Source organism: Typopeltis vanoorti, chromosome 4 (genome assembly GCF_054136105.1).
Source record: "Typopeltis vanoorti isolate ZY-2024b chromosome 4, IOZ_Tvanoo_1.0, whole genome shotgun sequence".
Taxonomy (NCBI): Eukaryota; Metazoa; Arthropoda; class Arachnida; order Uropygi; family Thelyphonidae; genus Typopeltis; species Typopeltis vanoorti.
The window spans coordinates 60,895,965-60,918,778 of record NC_143552.1 but is presented as its reverse complement, the minus strand read 5'-3'; the positions used below and the strand labels follow the sequence as shown (position 1 = coordinate 60,918,778).

General features: G+C 36.7%; 1 protein-coding gene across 1 annotated transcript in view; it reads right to left on the bottom strand.

Moving 5' to 3' along the window:
- Positions 1–22,814, bottom strand: part of LOC150107355 (voltage-gated purine nucleotide uniporter SLC17A9-like) — a 235,909-nt gene that overhangs the window by 22,753 nt on the left and 190,342 nt on the right. The window contains exon 11 of the mRNA XM_090391830.1: positions 6,233–6,262. Within this exon, the coding sequence (XP_090247956.1) occupies positions 6,233–6,262 (30 nt within the window). The remainder of the gene's footprint in view (positions 1–6,232; positions 6,263–22,814) is intronic.

The window sequence follows — 22,814 nt, the reverse complement described above, 5'->3', positions numbered from 1 at the left end:
AATTTGCTTATGCATACTATCTCCACCATCTATTCCATCACCTGGTCTATAGCAGCACCCAACTGTGCATTTTGTTCCGTTAGTCTCAATCTCACACCAAATAGCCTCAAATGAGCTCCTTTCACTATCCTGCAATACAACTTCTATTCTCCTTGGTTGCAGTTCATCAGCTATCATCAATAACACTCCCCCCCATTTTATTCTCTCTGTCCCTCCTGAACACACTATACCCTACACATTCTATCCCACTAACTATATCATCTTCTATCAGCCATGTTTCACTAATGCCAATAACCTGTGGCCAGGAAGTGCCAACCAAGACCAAAAATTCTTCCTTCTTGTTCCTAATACTCCTGGCATTAGTATACATGAAATGCAGAGGGTCCATTTGTCCCACCCTTATTTTGATGCGTTATACTAACTATCCCATTCTGATTTCTTGTCCTTCGTACTGGCTCGAGCACATTATAAACATTCTTACACTCAACTGCCTCACTGATGTCTGCATATCCACTTCCTCCCCTAATAATTCTAGTTTCCCTGATTTTGCACATCCACTCTCACTTCACTCAGCAACACTTTTTCCAGTCTTCACACACCAAATCCATTCAAATGCAAGCCATCCATCTTGTACAAATCCTTTCGCCCATCAAACTCACTCCACACCACACCGTCTACATAACCTGCGCGTAAAGTCATTTGCAATTATGGCCTTCCTTCTAAAACTCTTCTCTGTCATACCGTGGCAACAGACTCACTATCCTAACTCTGTCACTCTTTTCTTTCGTTACCTCTAATAATTCCTTCACATCCTCTCTCATATCAAATTTATCTCCTTTCAAATCATTTGTTCCCGCTATGACTATCATTTCTTTCACCCTCAGCTTCTGCGCACTAATACTCTCACTTACATCCTTAATTTTCGCACCCAGTAAGTATGATTTCATCAAATTCTCATCTATCACACCTCTTACTAACGAGTCACCATACAACATACAACACTCCTTCCTTCCTTCATTTCTGAAATACTCCCAATCATAAGCTTATTATTCCTTTCGTACACTTGTTTATTTCCGTTTGCCGGGGGCACTCGGGAAAGAGTTTTGCAGTCTCTCCAACTGCTGATTATAATACTAAGCACTGATCTTTGCATTTTCTTCTAGAAGTCATCAACCAGGCAGTCAATTTTTTATTCAACGTCTAAGTTTTACTTTCATATGTCATAGCTGGAAGATGAAACTACTGCTCCATTTTTTCCAAGCATACTATGATGGAGGAAAAATCCTACGCATGGGACCAAGCTTTATGTCTCTTTAGCAGGACAGGAGTATGAAGTATCTGCAGGGAAAATGCAATGAATATCTATGACAAAGAAATGAGATAAGATTATTTATTGTTAGATGAGGACAACATCCTGACAGGAATAGAAATGAAAGGATATGATGTGTTTCGTGAGGATAGAAGGGGTAAAAAGGGAGGGGGAGTGCTATTGATAATAGAGAAAGAGTAATATCCATACAAAGTAGAGATGCAAGAGGGGAAATAGTTCCAGTGGTTTTGAGGCAGTATACATAAGCCAAGTAAATAAGAAAAGAGTGATCATGATGAGATAGCAACTGAAAGTAAAGAAAATTAGTTTCTTGAGTTTTTGAGGGAAAACTACCTCAGACAGTATGTAACAGAGGGCACACGAGGATTGAGGGTCTTGGATTTGGTCATCTCATCAGAGAATGTAATTATATATAAGGTGTCAAATCGTCCACCAATTGGTGAGAGTGACCATGAGGTGATTACCTGGGTGGTTGCCAGCAGTGCGAGGACCTCTGTGTAGTTCCAAATATACGTGGAACTACGGGGGGGGGGGTGATTATGAAGAGCTCAGGAGACAGCTTGCAGGTGTAGCATGGAATGAGGAGTTAGTTGAAAAAGAGATCAATGCAGCTTCGGGGAATTTCAAAAACTATCTAGTAGATGCAATGTCTAAATGTATTCCAAGGGTGAGAAGGTTAACCAAGGTAGGTGTGAAATGGATGAATAAAGAGATTAAGCATGCAATACAGAGAAAAAGGGCATTATGGAGGCAGCATAAGAGAAGTGGAAATAACCAATTCCATGAGGTCTACAAAGACCAGGCAAGGAGGGTGACTTGGTTGGTGAGGGTAGCTAAAGAGAGCTATGAACAGCAGTTAGCTAATGAAGCCAAAAAGAATCCTAGGGAGTTCTTTCAATATGTAGCCAGCAAAAGAAAGAATGATTATGGAAGGATAACACTGATTGGAGAAAATGATATAAAGACAGCTGTTGCAGAATGTGTGGTGGAGATACTAAATGAGCAGTTCATAAAGTTCTTTCAATCTTGTAAATGTGACTTCATGGAGAGACTGAGAGCAGTTGATGATGGGGAAGAGAGACTGACTGTAAGTGAGCAAGAGGTATTTGGGGAGTTGAGTAAACTAGATGTAAATAAGGCTGTGGGACTTGATAATATATCACCGCGTATTCTGATGGAATGTGCCAGGGAGTTGACGCTGGCCTTGACATATTTTTTTAATACGAGTCTTGCACTGAGTCAAGTTCCTAAGAAGTGGAAGGCGGGCAAGATTGTGCTGCTTCATAAAGGAGACAGAACTCTGGCATCAAACAATAGGCCTATCTGCATGTCAGGTGTTGTAGTTAAGTTGTTGGAGACGCTTGTGAGAACTAGGATTCAGAATTGGGTTGACAACAATGGTATTATCTTTCATGGATAGCATGGATTTACTAAAGGGAGGTCCGTGTTTTAGTAATCTGCTTACTTATTACAATAAGGTGACTGCTTCCATGGACAGAGGAGAAGGATACACAGTAATATACTTAGATTTTGCAAAGCCTTTTGAAAGATTACCGCATGATAAGTTGATAGTCAAACTGGAGTGGATGGTGTTGGATATTAGATTAGTTCGTTGGATTGGAGACTGGCTGTCTGATAGGTATGAACAAGTTGTGTATGAGGGAGCGATATCCAGGAAAAGGAAAGTAACTAGTGGTGTGCCTCAAGGGTCTGTTTTAGAGCCATTGCTGTTTAACTTGTATATTAATGATATTGGTGAAGATTTGGATGGAGATATTCAGTTGTTTGCAGATGAAGCAAAGTTGGGACGAACCATGAAGTGTAGTGAAGATGTTGTGGCCTTACAGGAAGACTTGAATAGATTGAGTGATTGGGCATGGAAATGGGGATGTGAATTCAATGTTGCAAAATGTAAGGTTTTAAAATTTGGAAAACAAAAATGAGATGCAGAATTTATGCTTGGTGAGGATATTGTCAGAGGTGGAGCAAATAAGAGATCTGGGGGTGATAATGGATAAGGATCTTGAAATTTAGGGGACACATAGCCAAAATTATGAAGACAACACAAAGGCTTCTGGGAATGATGCAGAGGACACTGATGTGTAGAAGTAGGGAGATTCTTGTTGCATTGTATAAGGCTTTGATTAGGCCACACATGGACTATTGTTCCCAGATTTGGTCACCTGGTTTTCAGAAGGATGAAGAGATGTTGGAAAGGGTTCAGAGGCGGCTGACTAAGGTAGTTTCTAACCTCTGGAATGTTGAGTATGAGGAAAGATTGAGAAGATGCAACTTGCAGAGTCTGGTGGACAGGAGGAAGAGGGGAGATGTGATAGAGAAATACAAATTATTAACGAGTTGTTATAGGATCAATACTGGAGAGGTTCTACAGAAAATAGTGGGAGATCAGGGGAGAACCAGAGGTCATCCCTGGAAACTGTATAAAGAGGGTGTGAGTAGGGGAGTAAGAAGCAGGTTTTTTTCATGCAGAGTTGTGAATGATTGGAATGCCTTGCCTGAGAGTGTGGTGTCTGCAGAGAATTTGAGTGTGTTTAAAGCACAGTATGATGAGCTGTGTGTTTGATAAAAGGACCTCCTAGATGAGTCTTTGACTCCATGGGGTCTTGGTTGATAATAATAATAACTGTTATCTTTACACAAGCCATGAACAAAAAAAAATCTCCCACAAAAATCCCACACTTGCCAACCCATGCACAAAATTATCATGACAAAAAAAAAATTACCTCAACATCAGAGACCTCAGTGCAACACAACAATATACAAATATTTTTCCCATGATGAGTCCTTGGAAGTGTCATGAAATAATAATAATCACCATAATAAATAAATAAAAATTTTATATTCCTACTTACATCAAAACCCAATCTGTTATTCCTCACTAAATCTCAAATGACAGTATCTACTACCACAATTTACAGTTCACCCTAAATGATTCTGAGTATCACACATTACAAATACTGGAGCAAGAGAATTCTAGAACTTAGATTAGAAATAAGTTGTGGCCCTTCCCTTAATGCATAACATTATACATATCCACAAGGAGATGTGTTTTGCATTATGGGAGATACTGAGACAGGAGTGATGTTAGCTTGCTCCACCTTGGCAACGAGTTGCCCGGTGTTGTACTTCCTTACCCCAGTCCTGAAGATACTTTCAGGTGCAAACTTTGTTTGCTCACACTTGGATAAAGGATTAAACTAAATTTATTATAGTCTAACCAAGTGAAAAATAAACTTTTAACCTTGCCTCCTGTATCTTTGCTCCTGAGTTCGCGACTTTCACTGTGACTCTTACACAGTCATTTCTCAGACGATCCTTTCTGGTCACACCATACATACACCTAAGCATTCTCATCTCTGCTACCTCCATCCTGCTGATGTTATTTTTCCTCAGGGCCACAGTTTCCATAGCATACATCACAGTTGGTCTCACCACTGTCCTGTAGATTTTTCCTTTAGATTGATTGGCACCCTTGTATCGCATAGCACTCCAGTCATCTCTCTCCAGTTCCTCCATCCCACTTCCTTCTCAGCCTCACCATCCTCTTTCATTGTTGAACCTAAGTATCTAAAGTCACTGACTTTCCTGATGACATTTCCTTCTAGCTCCAGATCTGTCTCCTGGCTGCCATCCACTTTGCAACACATATACTCCGTCTTACTCCTGCTCAGTCTCATACCCCCCCCCTCTCTCTCTCTTCCAGTACTTTCCTCCAATTTTCCAGTTTAGCTACCATTTCTTCTCTTGATTCTGCACACAGCACGATGTCATCTGCATACAACATAGTCCAAGGCGCGTCTTCTCTCACCCCCTCCATCACCAGAAATAATAAGGAATATGCAATTCAAAAAAGCTTACTAGTTACTTTTCATCCGGCACAAGTTACCTTTTTCTTATATTCATCAAAAGACAAGTTAAATCCATTGTAACAGACAAGATTTTACAGTGTATCTTGTTCATATATCCTGCCATATTTTAGTCCAATAGAGAAATTGGTAAGGAACAGCAATACTACACCTAAAGCCAATAAATCTGGTCTTGCTCAGCACGCTGTTTTTCCATTCACTGATTTAATGGAACAGAATGGAATGGCCTTCCATAAAAGTCATTTCCTACTTTAAAGACTATATAAAGAATGACAAAGCTATACCCCACAGACCAAATTTAAACTGAAACAATTATTTCACACTTGACTAACTTTATGAGTACTTCTGATAAATGTCCAACAATTTTGCTAGTTTTATTTTCTTGTCTTTTGTGTAATTACTATGAAATAATGGTACTTTAGACCAAGCTCTTTACCTGTAATACCACATGTCACATTAGAAATTTTACTGTTATACATTTAAATTAAAATTTTACATTCTGCTTGTTATGCATTGAACTCAATATATTTTATTCTAGTTTACTTGCAATAAATTTATCTTGACATATTCTATAGACCAATATAGACATATTTCTTGGTACTTTAGACCAAGCTCTTTACCTGTAATATCACATGTCACATTAGTAATTCTGATAGACATCCAACAATTTGACTAGATTATTTGCTATACATTTAACTGGAAATATTCTATTTTACTTATATCATTTTTGTAACCTAACTGTTTACATGTAACATGTGCCATGAGGCTTGGCTAAAAATTCTGCAGGAAATGAAGTTTTCATAAAATGAATCTGGTAAATCTTTTCATGTCTGTAACTTTTGCAACAATATTCTGAAATTTGTAACAGTGAGTGAATTCACTCATTATTACAAATCACTGTTACAACTAATAACAAATATGATGAATATGAAGACTAAAATAATAATAAAACAACAGAAAGCTATCAATTTTGATAGGACTTCCCAGATAATTAATAAATGCCTGATATTCCTACCTGGCACTGATCCCACAGTATTCATTATACCTAAAGAAAAAAGCAGAGCAGATGATAAATAAGGATATATATTTGTGTGTGTGTCATAAAATTTCATATCAAATATAAATCATCATGTAACTTTTTTTAATCAACAAAGAGAATCCATAATAATTTAAATAATAAAACTGTTAACTACAATCACCTTTCCGGCAACTGCTTCAAATAGTTTTGAAGGTGTGAATGTTTTAAGGAAAGCTTCGTGAATGTGACCTGCCAATGAACAACTAATTTAGCAATCTTATCAGTAAATATCAAATATAATTTTTGTTAAGAGCAGATGTAGGTACTACCAACTTAGTTACCTCTAGTCAGATGCAACATGTTCTTTTTATGTTGTAAACATTGATAATCTGTGTAGGCTAAGCTGATGATAAGAATGATGCCACTGATGAAAATGGTGGAACTGGACAATGAGACTTATTTGTGCCTATGGTCCCCAAGAGGGTTCTACTAAGATAGAAGTGGAGGAATTTTTTGAGGCTTTTAGAGAAAGCAACTGACACAATGAAAAAGGAAAAGTTGGTCCTTGTTGGGGATCTAAATAGCAGAGTAGGAAATGATTGTCAGACATACAAAAAATATTTTGGAAAAATTTGGAGAAAAGAGCAAAGCTAATAATAATGGCAAACATCTGTTGGATTTTTGCTCAGGACATGGACTGTTATTACTAACACAATATTCCAACATAAAAATGTGCACAAATTCACATAGAGAGAAGAGGCATGAAATAAGAAAAGTCTCATTGACTATGTTATTGTTGATATTGATGTTTTACCACTGGTACAAGACGCCAGAGTGTACAGAGGAATTGAAACTGGAAGTGATCACCATTTAGTCTTGAGTCAGAAGTAAAACACTTGACGAAAGATTAGAGACTGCAGATATGAGAGTCCTGAGAAAGATTATAGGCATGAACAGATGGCATCAACGGCAATATCATTATAAAAATGAGGATATTAGGAAAGAACTTGACATTGCCAACATCCAGGAATGCGTTAGCAGAGCTAATCTCAGGTGGTATGGTCACTCAAACAGAATGGGCAAAGAAAGATTAGCAAAACAAGAATTCTCTGCTAGGTTGGCAGCAAAACGACCCAGAGGAAGACCAAAATATAGGTGGATTGATACAGTACAAAGTGCCTTAGACGACAGAAATATAAGATCTGATAATGTTGGAGTCTTGACAAGTAACAGACTGATTTGGAGGAAAATTGTAGATGGGAAGTTAGTAATGATGTAATTTTTTTCATGTAGTACTATCATATCCTGTACACCCATTGAGGGTACATGGCAGGAATTTGATGATGATGATTGAAAAGAATAACATGTAAGAAAGTTTTAAAGTGAATAAAAGTTGAGCAACTCTCAGATGTGAACTGCAGATTAAAATATACAAATATTATTCCAGAAAAAATGAAAGCATTTGGGAACAGGAACCAATCCTTGGAGATTCAATGGCAAGGTCTGAAAAAAACACTGATTGATTATATTATTGATTCAGCCAGAGAGGCATGTGGTGAGGTTGTCTGCAAGGATAGAAAAATCAAAACTCCATGGTGAACACAGGAAGTAAAAGAGACAGTGAAGGAAAAGAAGAAAACATATCAAAAGTTCCTGGCAAATAAGTCAGTTTGTGCTCTTAGAGAATACAGAGACAAATGTAAGAAATCTAAACACCGTGTAAAACTAGCTAAACAAAACTCCTGGGAAGACTTTGGTAAGAACACAGAAAATAAATATCAAGAAGGTGGTAAGATATTCTGGAGGTTGTTGAAGAAGCTCAGAAATGAAGGCAAGAGTGCTGTAAAAGGAATTGGAGATGATAAAGGTGACATGAAAACAGGAGAAAAAGATATCCTTGAAGTATGGAGTAATTACTTAATTAATCCAGCAATTACCACTTACCTGTTTATATATCTCAATCATATCGCCTTCCTTTTACTGTCTAATAGATTCCTGGCAAATAAGTCAGCTTGTGCTCATAGAGAATACAGAGACAAATGTAAGAAAGCTAAAAACTGTGTAAAATTAGCTAAACAAAAGTCATGGGAGGATTTTGGCAAGAACATAGAAAATAAATATCAAGAAGGTGGCAAAATATTCTGGAGGTTGTTGAAGAAGCTTAGAAATGGAGGAAAGGGTGCTGTAAAAGGAGTTAGAGATGATAAAGGTGACATGAAAATGGGAGAAAAAGATATCCTTGAAGTATGGAGTAATTACTTTGAAAAACTGCTAAATGAAACAAGCAGTGATGACAGCACAGTGGTAAAAAAACACTGACCAGGCATGTAGTTAGGAATACATATCCATACTTGAAGTAGAAAAAGTCATCAAAAGCCTGAAATGTGGAAAGGCAGCAGGAGGTGATATTCTACCAGAAATGCTCAAGTATGGAGGTATAAAAGTCTTACAGTGGCCGCACTGCATAGTTCAGAACGCCTGGACAGAGGGACGAATTCCAGATAATTGGAGTAGAGCTCTCACAATATATCCATATACAAAAAGGGAAATAAAACTGAATGTGAGAATTACGGAGGTATTTCATTACTGAGTGTTCCTGGTAAGATATATGCAAGTATACTTGAGAAACAGTTGAGAAGGATTGTGGAAGAGAAGCCTGGTGAAGAACAAGCAGGATTCGGGCCAAATAGAGGATGTCAGGATCAGATGTTCGACTATCTCTCAACTATCTGTCATAAAGATAGTTGAGAAATCATGGAATATAACAAAGATCTGTACTTGAGTTTTGTAGATCTGGAAAATGCATGTGACAAGTTCCCAAGAGAGAAGCTATTCAAAACACTACAGTTATATGGTGTCAATGGGGCATTATATCAAGAAATACTTAGTCTTTATTTGAGTTGTAAGTCAACAGTTAGAATTGAAGAAAGTACAGGAAGGTGTTTTAATGTTAAATCTGGTGTCAGACAAGGATGTACATTATACCCTCTGTTATTCATTATCTATATGGATCACATTATGAAGGAAAGTTGTACTAAGCCAGATATCAAAATTGGAAATGTTAATCTCAGCTCTTTGCTTAATGGGGATGATGCTATACTTCTAAATAAATCCGCTACAAGTCTGCAAGATTCCCTGACTAAATTGAATAACGGTTGTAATAGATATGGTATGAAGGTCAGCATTAAAAAGACAAAGATAATAAAAATAGGAAGAGACATTGAAAATATCAACTGCATTGGAGAACCTATAGTACATAACTGGTAATTAGTTTACGGAATTAACAACGCATATAAAGCATATTACTTAAGGGTAACTTTAATGAATAACTTCTATATTTCGGCAACGTCATATTGCCATCTTCAGGAACATAAAGATATGGTATGTGCACTCAGGAACTAACACAAAGCAAATGAGGAAGAAAGCAAGAAACTAATATTGTTCCTAAAGTCCTAATGGTGCCCTCTTGCGGGCTAATTTGGTAGTCTTGGCAGTTGGGCTAAAGTTCTCATAATGAAAGTCTCCCAAATTTGTTGAAGATAGGAACGTTTTTTAGAGCTGCTGAAGATTCTTTGAATAATCTTTCGTATTTAAACTTGCTGCGATGGATTATTTTTGTTTTCTTCCAACGAATTTTATGGTGGGTATCTAAGGCATGGTCTGCCAGCCCAGAGCGGCTGTACTGGTGAAACCGGATGTAGACTTGGTGTTCTGAAATCCTGATATTTGTTGTTCTGCCTGTTTGGCCAAAGTAGGACAATTTGCAGCTGCAAGGGACCTGGTATACACCAGGTAGGTCTAGGGGAAGTGGTTGGTCTTTGGTAGAGCAGATAAGGGATGCCAACTTTTTATATGGTCTGTAACAGGAAGTATGGTCATATTTTTTGAGGATATTGGTTATTTTCTCAGAGGTGCCCTGGACGTAGGGGATGGTGATAGACTTGGTGTAATCTTTATTGTGGAGGGGGGGGGGGTTGTGGTTTACAGGTTTTAGTATTTTTTGGATTTTTTTTGGGTTATAGCCATTGGCTAAGAAAGTGTTCAGGATGTGGTTTAGTTCAATAGTCAGGGCCTTGTCATCTGAGCAGATTAATTTTGCCCTGTTATATAGTGTTTTTATCACCCCATATTGTTGTGAGGGGGGGGGGATTGCTGGTAAATGTATCTGCCAGTGTGGGTGGGTTTTCTGTAAACAGAGAAAACCAGAGATCCATCAAGCTGGCGGGTGATTAAAGTGTCTAGGAAGGGGAGGGTGTTGTTTTCCTCTTTTTCTAAGGTGAACTGGACTCTGGGGTGTTGGTTGTTTAAGTGTGCTAGGAAGGAGAGGAGTGTGTCTGAGCCATGTGGCCAAATAGCAAACACATCATCCACATAACGAAGCCAAATAGTGGGTTTTTGTGGGGCGGAGTTTAAGGCTTTCTCTTCAAATGTCTCCATAAAGAAATTGGCCAAGGGTGGGGAAAGTGGTGAACCCATGGCTGTCCCCTCTATCTGTTTGTAGAACTTTCCTTGCCAAACGAAATAGCCTGAGTTCATTGTGAACTGAAATAGGGCTGAGATATTGGGAGGAAACTTGGCTTGGATGAGCTCAAGGGTTTCTGAGTGGGACATTAATGAATAGGGAGGGGACGTCAAAACTGACCATTATGTCAGTGTGTTGGAGTGTAAGGTTTTCTATACTGGCTTTAAAGTGGGCTGAGTTTTTTGTGTGATGGTGTGTTGCCAGTGTAATGTGTGAGCATTTTGGCTAAATGTTTGGCTAATTTATATGTGGAGGAATCAATGCCATCCACTATGGGACGCAATGCCACATTTGGTTTATGTATTTTTGGGAGTCCATATAATCGGGGGGGGTCTAGAGTTATAAGGTTTAAGTTTGTTAGTGACTTCCACAGGCCAAGAAGTGACTTTCTTAAGGAGTCTGTGGATAGTTCTAATCTGAGAGCTGGTCGGATTATATTCAATGGGGAGGTAAGTAGTACGGTCTAGTACTAAAGAATTTAGCTTACTTTGGTAGTTTTTTTGATTGAGTACCACAGTGGCGCTTCCCTTATCAGCTTTGGTGATTACTATTTTTTTGTTGTTTTTCAATTCTTGTAGGGCTGTATATTCGTTTTTGGATAAGTTGGATTTTGGAGGTTTGGCTTTAGTGAGAACACCGACTACATCCAGTCTTACGTTGTTGGCGATATGGTTAGGCAGGTTGCGAATTCCACACTCTATTTGGATCATGATTTCTTCAGCAGGTATCCTTTTAGGAGCTAGGGAGAAATTGTGACCAAGTGAAAGTGCGATGAGTGCTTCAGGCTTTAAAACTGCCGACGAGAGGTTGACTACAGCGTTGAGTGGTGGCTGAGGTATGGAAGTAGAAGTCTTTGTCAGGTTTTCGTATTTTTTCACGTGCCGACAACGTATTTTTTCGAATTCCTTTCTTGCCGATGCGCATGAGATGTCATGAAGTATAGACCATAGATCAAGGCTGAGTGTATTCAAAAGCTCTTCCTCTAGCGCCCGTAAGGTTTTGTTTTCATCGGCAAGGACTTTAGGAACAATATTAGTTTCTTGCTTTCTTCCTCATTTGCTTTGTGTTAGTTCCTGAGTGCACATACCATATCTTTATGTTCCTGAAGATGGCAATGTGACGTTGCCGAAATATAGAAGTTATTCATTAAAGTTACCTTTAAGTAATATACTTTATATGCGTTGTTAATTCCGTAAACTAATTACCAGTTATGTCTAACCAACGTATAAGTCTTGCTACTATAGTACAAGTAAAACATTTCAGCTACTTAGGCATGATTTTTAGTGAAAATGGTAAATTAAATATGGAAATATACAACAGAATCAACAAAGCTGGTATGGTAGGAAGTCAAGTGAATAAATTTATATGTAATAAGAGAGAAATTAGTCAAAACACTAAATTAGCTATATACACGACAGTGTTCAAACCAATTTTAACTTGTGGTGACTGATGGATCTGGGAGCTGGGTTAGAAGCAAAACACTTGACCAAACACTAGAGACTGCAGATATGAGAGTCCTGAGAAAGATTAGGGGCATGAACAGATGGCATCAATGGCAATATCATATTAAAAACGAGATATTAGGAAAGAACTTTACATTGTCAGCATCCAGGAATGTGTTAGCAGAGCTAATCTCAGGTGGTATGGTCACTTAAACAGAATGGGAGAGGAAAGATTAGCAAAACAAGTGTTCTTTGCTGGGTTGGCAGGAAAAAGACCCAGAGGAAGACCAAGATATAAGTGGATTGATACAGTAAAAAGTGCCTTAAAAGACAGAAATAGAAGATCTGATAATATTGGAGTCTTAAGGTAACAGACTGATTTGGAGGAAAATTGTAGATAGGAAGTTAGTAATGATGTAAATTTTTTCATGTAGTGCTATCATATCCTGTACACCCCTTGAGGGTATATACCAGGAATTTGATAATGATGATGGCTAGGCTGATTTTTATGTTATCTTATATAGATCCCCCCCCCCCCCCTAGATGCACCAGAAATCCTGCTCTAGAGACAAAACATAGAACTATTTTTCAATAGGACACTTCCAGGTCCTCCCAATAAGCAGAGTACTGGTTTCAGATGACATTCATGAACATCCATGCCTATGCATTGCAGCATTTGAACCACTTGGTCAACAAGGCTGGAAAACCTTTATTGTGAGGTGCACATCAAGAATGTGATGGTAATGACTATTATGACTGTTATTTACATACTTCTAAGGCATTTCATGACTCATTATATGCAGTCTGCTCTAATCCATACAATATTTATCATAGCTCCAACTCATTCTTTCACTGACCACTCTTACTTTGGCAATCCATTACTTTACCATGGACCATGCAAGAAGGCATAGTTCTCACAGTACTACTAATTGGCAATTAAAGTTTGCTATTCTAACAGCAGTGATCCAAGGGCATTGCTTACACTCTGAAACTTTGCTCCTTTGTATACTGAAATTCTGATATCTGTTAGTCCAGTTTTTTTAAAGCATAAAACACAAAAATGTGCACACATTCACACGGAGAGAATACGAAAGAAAAAGCCTCAGTGACTATTGTTGATAATCATATTTTCATGCTAGTTCAGAACATAAGAGGATATAGGGGATTTCGAACTGGAAGTCATTATCACTTAATCCTACTTAGTTTTAAGCAGGATAAAAATGAATATCATATTGAAAAATCAATAAATGTAAGAAATGCAAAGAAACAGAATTTATACAGCTGCTAAGAGATAATTACCCAAAACAGCATGTAATGGAGGGGGATATGAGGTTCGAGCAGATCTGGTCATAGCATCAGAGAACTTAATGGTGACTGATCTAGCTACGCTGCCCCTTCATGGGGAAAGTAATCATGTATTTTTCACCTGGGAGACAGCCAGACATGAAGAATTTTCTGTTAAGAAGGGCTATATTAGAATTACATAGCAGGTGATTATACCAAGCTGAGGAATCAGCTTTCAGCTGTGCCATGGCATAAGAATTTGGAGGGGAAGAGATGCTTGTGGTGCATGGAAGGTGGTCAAGGAGTGTTTGATAAAAGCAATATCAGAACTGTATACCCAGTCAGAAGTTAGATGAATGAATAGCATCATTCAGCAGGAGTTGCAGACAAAGAAAAAGTTGTGGAAGGAATATAAAGATAACATGTGATTAGTATGCCCATGCAGTACAAGGTACAGGCAAGAAGGAAGACTTCTATGGTAAGAAAGACCAAATTATGAGAGAAAAGTAGCTAACAAGGCCAAAGGAAATCCTAAAGAGTTCTTTTGAATAAAGGAGTCTACAAAACAGAAATAGCAATTTATAGGCCAATCAACACTCAGGAGTGGCGGTTAAGGTACTGGAGAAATTGGTGAAAGACAGCATTCAGGACTGGGTGGATAGGAATATGATACTTCATAAGGGACAATATGCTTTTGTGAAGGGGAGGCCTTGCCTTAGTAATTTGCTCACTTTTTATATAAGAAAGTAAGATGGATAAAAGAAATGTTTACCGAGTTAATACTTATGGACTTTGCAAAGGCATCTGAGAGGATTCGACATGTAATTTTCTTGCATAAATTGGAGCAAATGGAGATGGATATGAATCTGGTTAATTTGGATTAGAGGTTGGGTGATAGACAGAAAAAAGAGTGATTTATGGAGAAGATGAGCCCCAAAGAAGGCAGGCAATCAAGGCTCAGTACTTGGTCCTATGCTGTTTAATTTGTACATCAATGATATAGGAAATGATTTGATGGGAAATATTCAATTGTTTGCTGACAATGTAAAACTGGACAAGCAATAGTAAATGAAGTTGATGGAGAGATCCTGCAGGTGACTTGAATAGACTACATGTAGCAGCAAGGGCAAAGGTCAGTAGCTGCCAGTTTAATGTGGCCAAGTGTAAGGTGATGCACTTTGGGAAGAAGAGATCACAAGTTGTGTACTATACTGATGGCATTGAACTGCAGACTTGGAGGTGATTGTGGACAGGGAGTTAAGTTCAAAAAGCATACTGCAACGGTAGTCAAAACAGCACATCAGATTATGTGGTTGTTGAAGAATATGTTAACAAACAGGAATAGGGAAGTTATTGTTCCTCTTTATAAGGGGACTAATGAGTGCTGATCTGGTCATCTGAATTCCATGGGATGAAGAAATAGTGGAGAGCATCCAGAGGTGAGTGACAAAGATTACTACAGATCTATGGAATGCTTCCTGAGAAAACAGACTGAAGGTCTATGGGCTTCAAAAATTAGCTGATAGGTGAAAAAGAGGAGACATGATAGAAGTATATAAGTTATTAAAGGGGTTTTATAGGACTGATATTGAAAACTTTTTTTTCAGTACATGGCAGGAAGGGAGAGAGGGAGGAAATGAGGGATCACCCATGGAAATTATTTAAGAAATATGGTTAGCAAGAATAATGTTAGGACTAGATTTTTTGTTTGGATGATGGAGAATGCAATGCAGAGATGGTTGTGAGAGCTTCATCAATGAATGAGTGTAAGGAGAGGTATGACAGGTATTGTGTGAATAATGAATCTATATGCAATGAGTCTTCTGATTCCATGAAGATGACTGTATAATGATAATTCCTATTTATTTTGTTTCATTATTGCAGTACATTATTACACATTTAATGTCTATAAATATCTTTTATAAACTTTGCTATTTGTTCACCCATTCCCATCACATTCCATCTTTCTTACATTTTAGGATCAGTGGCCTGTCACAGCCAAGTAATAACTCCAAGTCTTAAAAACCTGATTACTGCTTATGATAATGCAGCTCATTCTTTCTGTATTGTCTGTTATGTCTATAAGCATTGTGTGTGTGTGTGTGTGTGTGTGTGTGTGTGTGTGGTGTTCTGCCTAGTTTGCCTTGTATTTAAAATATTATGTAATTTATACTATCCAATGACTAAATAAATCTATCCAATGCTTACATAAATGCATATGCACAAAAAAAAACTAGAGTGTTATATTCTACTGATTTTTCTATTATTGTTTTACTGCAAATGCTCCTCTCTGCATGATCTTCCAGATCTAAAAAATCTTGTTGTTCATCAATGGTTCATCAGTGAATCTGTTTTATCTCCTCTTTTAAAAATGGTCACCCCATAATATTTTTCTTCTGCTTACCTGGTATTTGTTTTTTTATAAAACACTTTTTAAAATAGATTACTGAAATATCAATCATTTCTTTTCATCTATACCTTAACAACTCATTCTGCAGTTTGCCTATTCTGACTGTTTTTCTATTTCTAATTTTTTTAAAATGTTTTCTATTTGTTGTGATATTATTTCTATCTTCATCAACTTTTAGGTTTTTAGACCAAGTTATTTTAGCTTCACATCCTCATACAATTTAGCATAATGTTCTTCTACCATTTTTGTTCAATCGAAAGGTGTGTTTATATACTCACAGAATTCAGTTCCTTGAATTCTATCACAATATTTGCTTTTGTGTACTATAAAAGTTCTTTATTTATCAAATTTTATTATGAATTTCATGCTGGAACAAAAGAAAATACAAGCCTTTTTCTTTTGTGCCAATAGTTTAACTTCTTCTGAGTATCACAGCATTCATCTACTCCTTTTCATATTTGTTTAATATTGTTTATTTTTTAAGCTTTCCCAGCTTTGATTCGTTTCTGTGTTTCATCAAAAAAAAAATTTTTTTTTAAAGTTCTTTTATTCTTTGTTGTTTTAATACATTCTTATTGTATAAATCTTATATAAAGATGAAAATAAAAGAAAAAAATGTAAAGACCATGATATCAATTATTTCTTCAGGCCTAATGTTTTTATTTGTTATTATGTGTCAATTGTGAATATGTTTTTTTCCTAAGATATTTCTACATGTATAGTTTTCTTTATGTTGGTAGAATGTGCTACTTATATTCAGTTCATTGTTTATACAGAATTGTAATAATTCTGTACAAACAACCGTGAAATTGTTCCTGGTATTATCTGGTTCCTAATTATTTCTGCATTTAAATCTCCAGCTCTACATAATATAAAACTAAGTTTTATATCTAGTTATCTAGAGTTTCTTGTAATTCTTTGTGAAATGCACTGGAGCAAATGGGGATGGATATTTCTGTTTCTTATTTCAGATATATGAACAGATTATAATCAAAAACTAGTTATTATAAAGCATCTGAGAAGATTGCCAGCACTTTGAAGAGGATTAACACAACAAACAGGAATGTAAGCAATTACGAAAGAAATCATGGCTAACTATGGATTAATTTATGTGAGACTTTGTTTAGCAAAGAATTTGGTCCTAGTGTCTAGAGCAACTTCAGTATGACTTTTTGCAATTTAAACAAATAGAAGAGAAAACTGGAAAACTCAACAGATGTATAGTTAAGACCTTAATGTCTAAAATGCATTAAGGTCCTAATTATACAAATTTAAACAAGAGTTAAAGTATTAATTCATTAATTCATTTTAAAAAATTATTCACTACAAAATGTGTGATGAAGAACTATTTTCCACAACAGGGATAATTTTTAACTACTATTTCTGTTTGGATTTGGATGGTGAAGCAAGGTATGTTCCATAATATTATTACTTTTGTGACGGATCTTAATCTTCTTCAAAAGGAATTGAGGTCTGGTGGAGGTGACATATTCTGCAAGTCCCAACTCTTCTGAAAAAAGAATTTAATGTAATCAAGATGTTCAATCATGGCAAACAAATACTTATCTGCCAGTTTGGCCAAAGTATGAAGACCCACACTTGCTTGGAATTTGATAGACTCCAAAGTGGGCTAAAGGCAAAAGTTTATCCTTTGCAGAGCCTAAAAAAAGCATAAATCTTGTGAACAGGGCAAGAGGACACCTGTAGGACAAATGATCTGAGCAGTTTAGCTATTCTTTTAGAGATACCTTAACATAAAAAAAGTTAACACATCGTACCACTTTTTTAGGAGGCAGGCAGATGACAAGGAAACCCTACAGCTATTAACGACATTGTTGATAGAAGATTCATTGAAGCCATTAGCTTATCTGACTTTGTGAAACAGGCAAATAATATCCACAGGAAGGTTTTGTCTGAGGAAGTCAAATGTTTCAGTTAGGAGAACATTATCAAACATAGACAATATAAAAGTTGAATAATGGAAAACTGAGGGAGAAGACAAAATTGAAATATTTTCTCTGAAAATGAGAACTGTTCTTAATAAATGAAAAGGATTTTGACATGAATGCTGAAAGTAATTTAGAAAGATGTTTTGTAATTTTATAGCAAGGACAGCCAATGCAGTCTACTACAGTAAGTAATGGAACATTTGCTTTGTGGACCTTAGGAAGTCCCATACAATTGAGGAGGATGCTGATGATAGAATTTGGTCTCTTCCAAGGATTTATAGGACTACTTTATATTGGCATTTTTTGAAAGGAAATGATAACTAAAATAATTCAATTATTATTTTCCATATAATATCAGTCAAACTGGAACTTAAGGAAACAATACATACACACACATTTAGATATACTGGTACTCATGCAGGAGTAAATGAGAGTCAAGTAAGGAATAAAATGCATTAAGAGTGCTATTACGAGGGACATCCAGAAAGTAAGTTCCAATGGGCTGTCAGAGAAACAAAAATATACTTACAAAAAAAACTTTATTGGAAATTAAAGTAGACATCTTTCACTACTTTTCTACATAATTTCTGCCATTGTTCAAGCACTTATCATAACGGGGCACCAACAGTTGTATACCTTCGTCATAGAAGGTGCCACCTGTGATGCAAACCACATATCGACTGCTTCTTTGATCGTCGTCATCTTGAAACCGCCGGTCATCAAGGAAAGATTTCAGATGTTTGAACAGGTGAAAGTCGCTTGGTGCAAGGTCAGGACTATATGGGGGATGATGGAATTGTTCCCAGCCAAAGGTGGCAAGAAGTTGTTGTGTTATGCCGGCCATGTGTGGGCGGATGTTATCATGGATCAAAGTCATAGTGAATCCCTTATTCTGGTGAATTTTCTCTTCAACTGAACGCACCAAATCGTCAGTCACTAAAGATGGTTGCCCACTCCGTTGATCATCATGCACAACCATCCTTCCTTCATTAAAAAGTCTTACCCATCTTTGTACCACTGAATCACTCATTGTGTGTTCTCCTTAAACCTCAATAATTTGCCGATGAATTTCAGCTGCTTTAACGTTCCTTGCATTCAAGAAACGGATAACTGACCTAATTTCACATGAGGCACGCAATTCGATTTTCTTAGACATTATAAACACACACCAAGATGCGTTCGCACTGCGAGAATGTCTGAAAATGGCACCAACGCCTTGCTAACGAATCAACAAACTCAGCATGCATGTACACGATTGCAATTGCACCGCTGCAGTGAAAATATTTAAAAATGGAATTTACTTTCTGGATGTCCCTCGTATTATTCAAGTGTTCAGAAAGACCACATTGCTATTATTTATTTATTTTTAGTTTTATTATTTTTTTTTCTCTAGTAAATTAAGAGCCTCCATAGTTCAGTCAGTTTTAATGATGTCTCTGGTTGGAAAAACCGGGTTTGAATCTTGTATAGGATAAAAAGAACCTTATCAAGGCTTTTCATCATCATCAAATTCCTGATGTGTACCTTCAGGGGTGTACAGGATAATTATGATAGTACTACATGAAAAAGTTACTCAATTACTAACTTCCAATCAACAATTTTCCTCCAAATTAATCTGTTATCTGCCAAGATTCCAATTTTATCAGATCTTATATATAGGTCTTTAAAGGTGCTTTTTTACTGTATCCATCTACATCTTAGTCTTCCTCTGCATCTTTTCCCTGCCAACCTGACAAAGAACACTTGTTTTGCTAATCTTTCTTCTCCCATTCTATTTAATGATCATACCACATGATATCAGCTCTACTAACACATTCCTGAATGCTTACAATGGCAAGTTCTGTCCTAATATCCTCATTTTTAATGTAATACAGCCATTGATGCCATCTGTTCACTCGACTAATATTTCTCAGAACTCTTATATCAGAGGTGTCCAGTCTTTGATCAAGTGTTTCATTTCTAATCCAGCTCTTAGATCCATGTTAAAATTGGTTTGAACACTGTCTTGTATATAGCTAATTTAGTGTTTTGACTAACTTCTTTCTTATTCCATATAAATGACTGACTACCATACCAGCTTTACTAATTCTGTTGTCTATTTCCATATTTAATTTACCATCTTCAGTAAAAATTGTGCCTAAATAGTGAAATGTTTTATTTTACTTGTTATATAGGTTCATTTCAGAATGCAATTGATGTTTTCAATATTCCCGCTTATTTTCATTGTCTTTGTCTTTTATTGTAGATTTTTCATACCAAATCTATTACAACAGTTATTCAATTTAGTCAGGGAATCTTGCAGATTTATACTGGATTTATTGAGAAGTATAACATCATTTGCATAAAATAAAGAGCTAAGATTAACATCACCAATTTTGATATCAGATTTAATACAATTTTCCTTCACAATGTGATCCATGTAGATAATGAATAACAGTGGAGAAAATGTGCACTCTTTGTTGCATGCCTGCTTTTACATCAAACCATTTTCCTGTACCTCCTTCAATTCTAATCTATTTGAGTTGCTTTACAACTCAAATAGAGACTATGTATTGCTGGATATAATGTCCCATTTACACTACACAACTGTAGCATTTTGAAGAGCCTTCCTCTTGGCACCTTATCATATGCCTTTTCCAGATCATCAAAACTTAAATACAAATCCTTGTTATATTCCCAAGATTTCTCAAGTATTTGTCTTAAAGTGAAAATCTGATCCTGACAACCTTTATTTGGCCTGAATTCAGCTTGCTCTTCACCAAGCTTCCCTTCCAGAATCTTTCTTAGCCATTTCTCAAGTATACTTGCATAAAACTTACCAGGAACACTCAGTAAGGAAATATCTTTGTAATTTCTCACATTCAGTTTTATTTACCATTTTATAGATAGGTACTATGAGAGTTCTGCTCCAATTATCTGGAATTTGACCCTCTGACCAGGCCTTCTGAATTATGCAATGCAGCTACTGCAGAACTTTTATACCTCCATATTTGAGCATTTCCGGCTGAATATCATCTACTCCAGCTGCTTTTCCACATTTTAGGTACATCATCATCATCAAATTCCTGCCATGTACCCTCAAGGGGTGTACAGGATATGACAGTACTATATGAAAAAATTACATCATTACTAACTTCCTATCTACAACTTTCCTCCAAATCAGTCTGTTACATGTCAAGACTCCAACATTATCAGATCTTATATTTCTATCGTCTAAGGCACTTTGTACCGTATCAATCCACCTATATCTTGGTCTTCCTCTGGGTCGTTTTCCTGCCAACCTGGCAGAGAACACTTGTTTTGCTAATCTTTCCTCTCCCATTCTATTTAAGTGACCATACCACCAGAGATTAGCTCTGCTAACGCATTCCTGGATGCTGACAATGTCAAGTTCTTTCCTAATATCCTCATTTTTAATATGATATTGCCATTGATGTCATCTGTTCACGCCTCTAATCTTTCTCAGGACTCTCATATCTGCAGTCATTAGTCTTTGGTCAAGTGTTTTACTTCTGACCCAGCTTTCAGATCCATAAGTTAAAACTGGTTTGAACACTGTCTTGTATACAGCTAATTTAGTGTTCCGACTAATTTCTTTCTTATTCCATATGAATTTATTCAATTGACTTCCTACCATACCAGCTTTGCTGATTCTGTTGTCTATTTCTATATTTAATTTACCATCTTCAGTAAAAATCGTGCCTAAGTAACTGAAATGTTTTACTTGTTCCACAGGTTCTCCATTCACAACAGAGTTGACATTTTCAATGATTCTGCCTATTTTCATTGTCTTTGTCTTTTTATTGCTGACCTTCATACCATATCTATTACAACAGCTATTCAATTTAGTCAGAGAATCTTGCAGACTTGTAGCAGATTTATTTAGAAGTATAACATCATCCGCATAAAGCAAAGAGCTGACATTAACATCTCCAATTTTGATATCAGGTTTAACACCACTTTCCTTCATAATCTGATCCATATAGATAATGAATAACAGAGGGGATAATGTACATCCTTGTCTCACACCAGATTTAACATTAAACCATCTTCCTGTACTTCCTTCAATTCTAACTGCTGACTTACAACTCAAATAAAGACTAAGTATTGCTTGATATAATGCCCCATCGACACCATATAACTGTAGCATAATGAATAGCTTCTCTCTCTTGGCACCTTGTCATATGCCTTTTCCAAATCGACAAAACTTAAATACAGATCTTTGTTATATTCCCATGCTTTCTCGACTATTTGTCGTAAAGTGAAGATCTGATCCTGACAGCCTCTATTTGGCCTGAATCCAGATTGTTCTTCACCAAGCTTTTCTTCCACAATTCTTCTCAACCGTTTCTCAAGTATACTTGCATAGATCTTGCCAGCAACACTCAGTAGGGAAATACCTCTGTAATTCTCACATTCAGTTTTATTTCCCTTTTTATATATGGGTACTATGAGAGCTCTACTCCAATCATCGGGAATTTGTCCCTCTGTCCAGGCTTTCTGAACTATGCAGTGCAGCCACTGTAAGACTTTTATACCACCATACTTCAGCATTTCTGGTCGAATATCATCTACTCCTGCTGCCTTCCCACATTTCAGGCCTTTGATGGCTTTTCCTACTTCAAGTATGGATATGTATTCCTGACTGCATGCCTGGTCAGTGTTTTTTATCACTGTGCTGTCATCACTGCTTGTTTCATTTAGCAGTTTTTCAAAGTAATTACTCCATACTTCAAGGATATCTTTTTCTCCTGTTTTCATGTCACCTTTATCATCTCTAACTCCTTTTACAGCACTCTTTCCTCCATTCCTAAGCTTCTTCAACAACCTCCAGAATATTTTGCCATCTTCTTGATATTTATTTTCTATATTCTTGCCAAAGTCCTCCCATGACTTTTGTTTAGCTAGTTTTACACACTGTTTAGCTTTCTTACATTTGTCTCTGTATTCTGTAAAAGTAAAAGCTGACTTT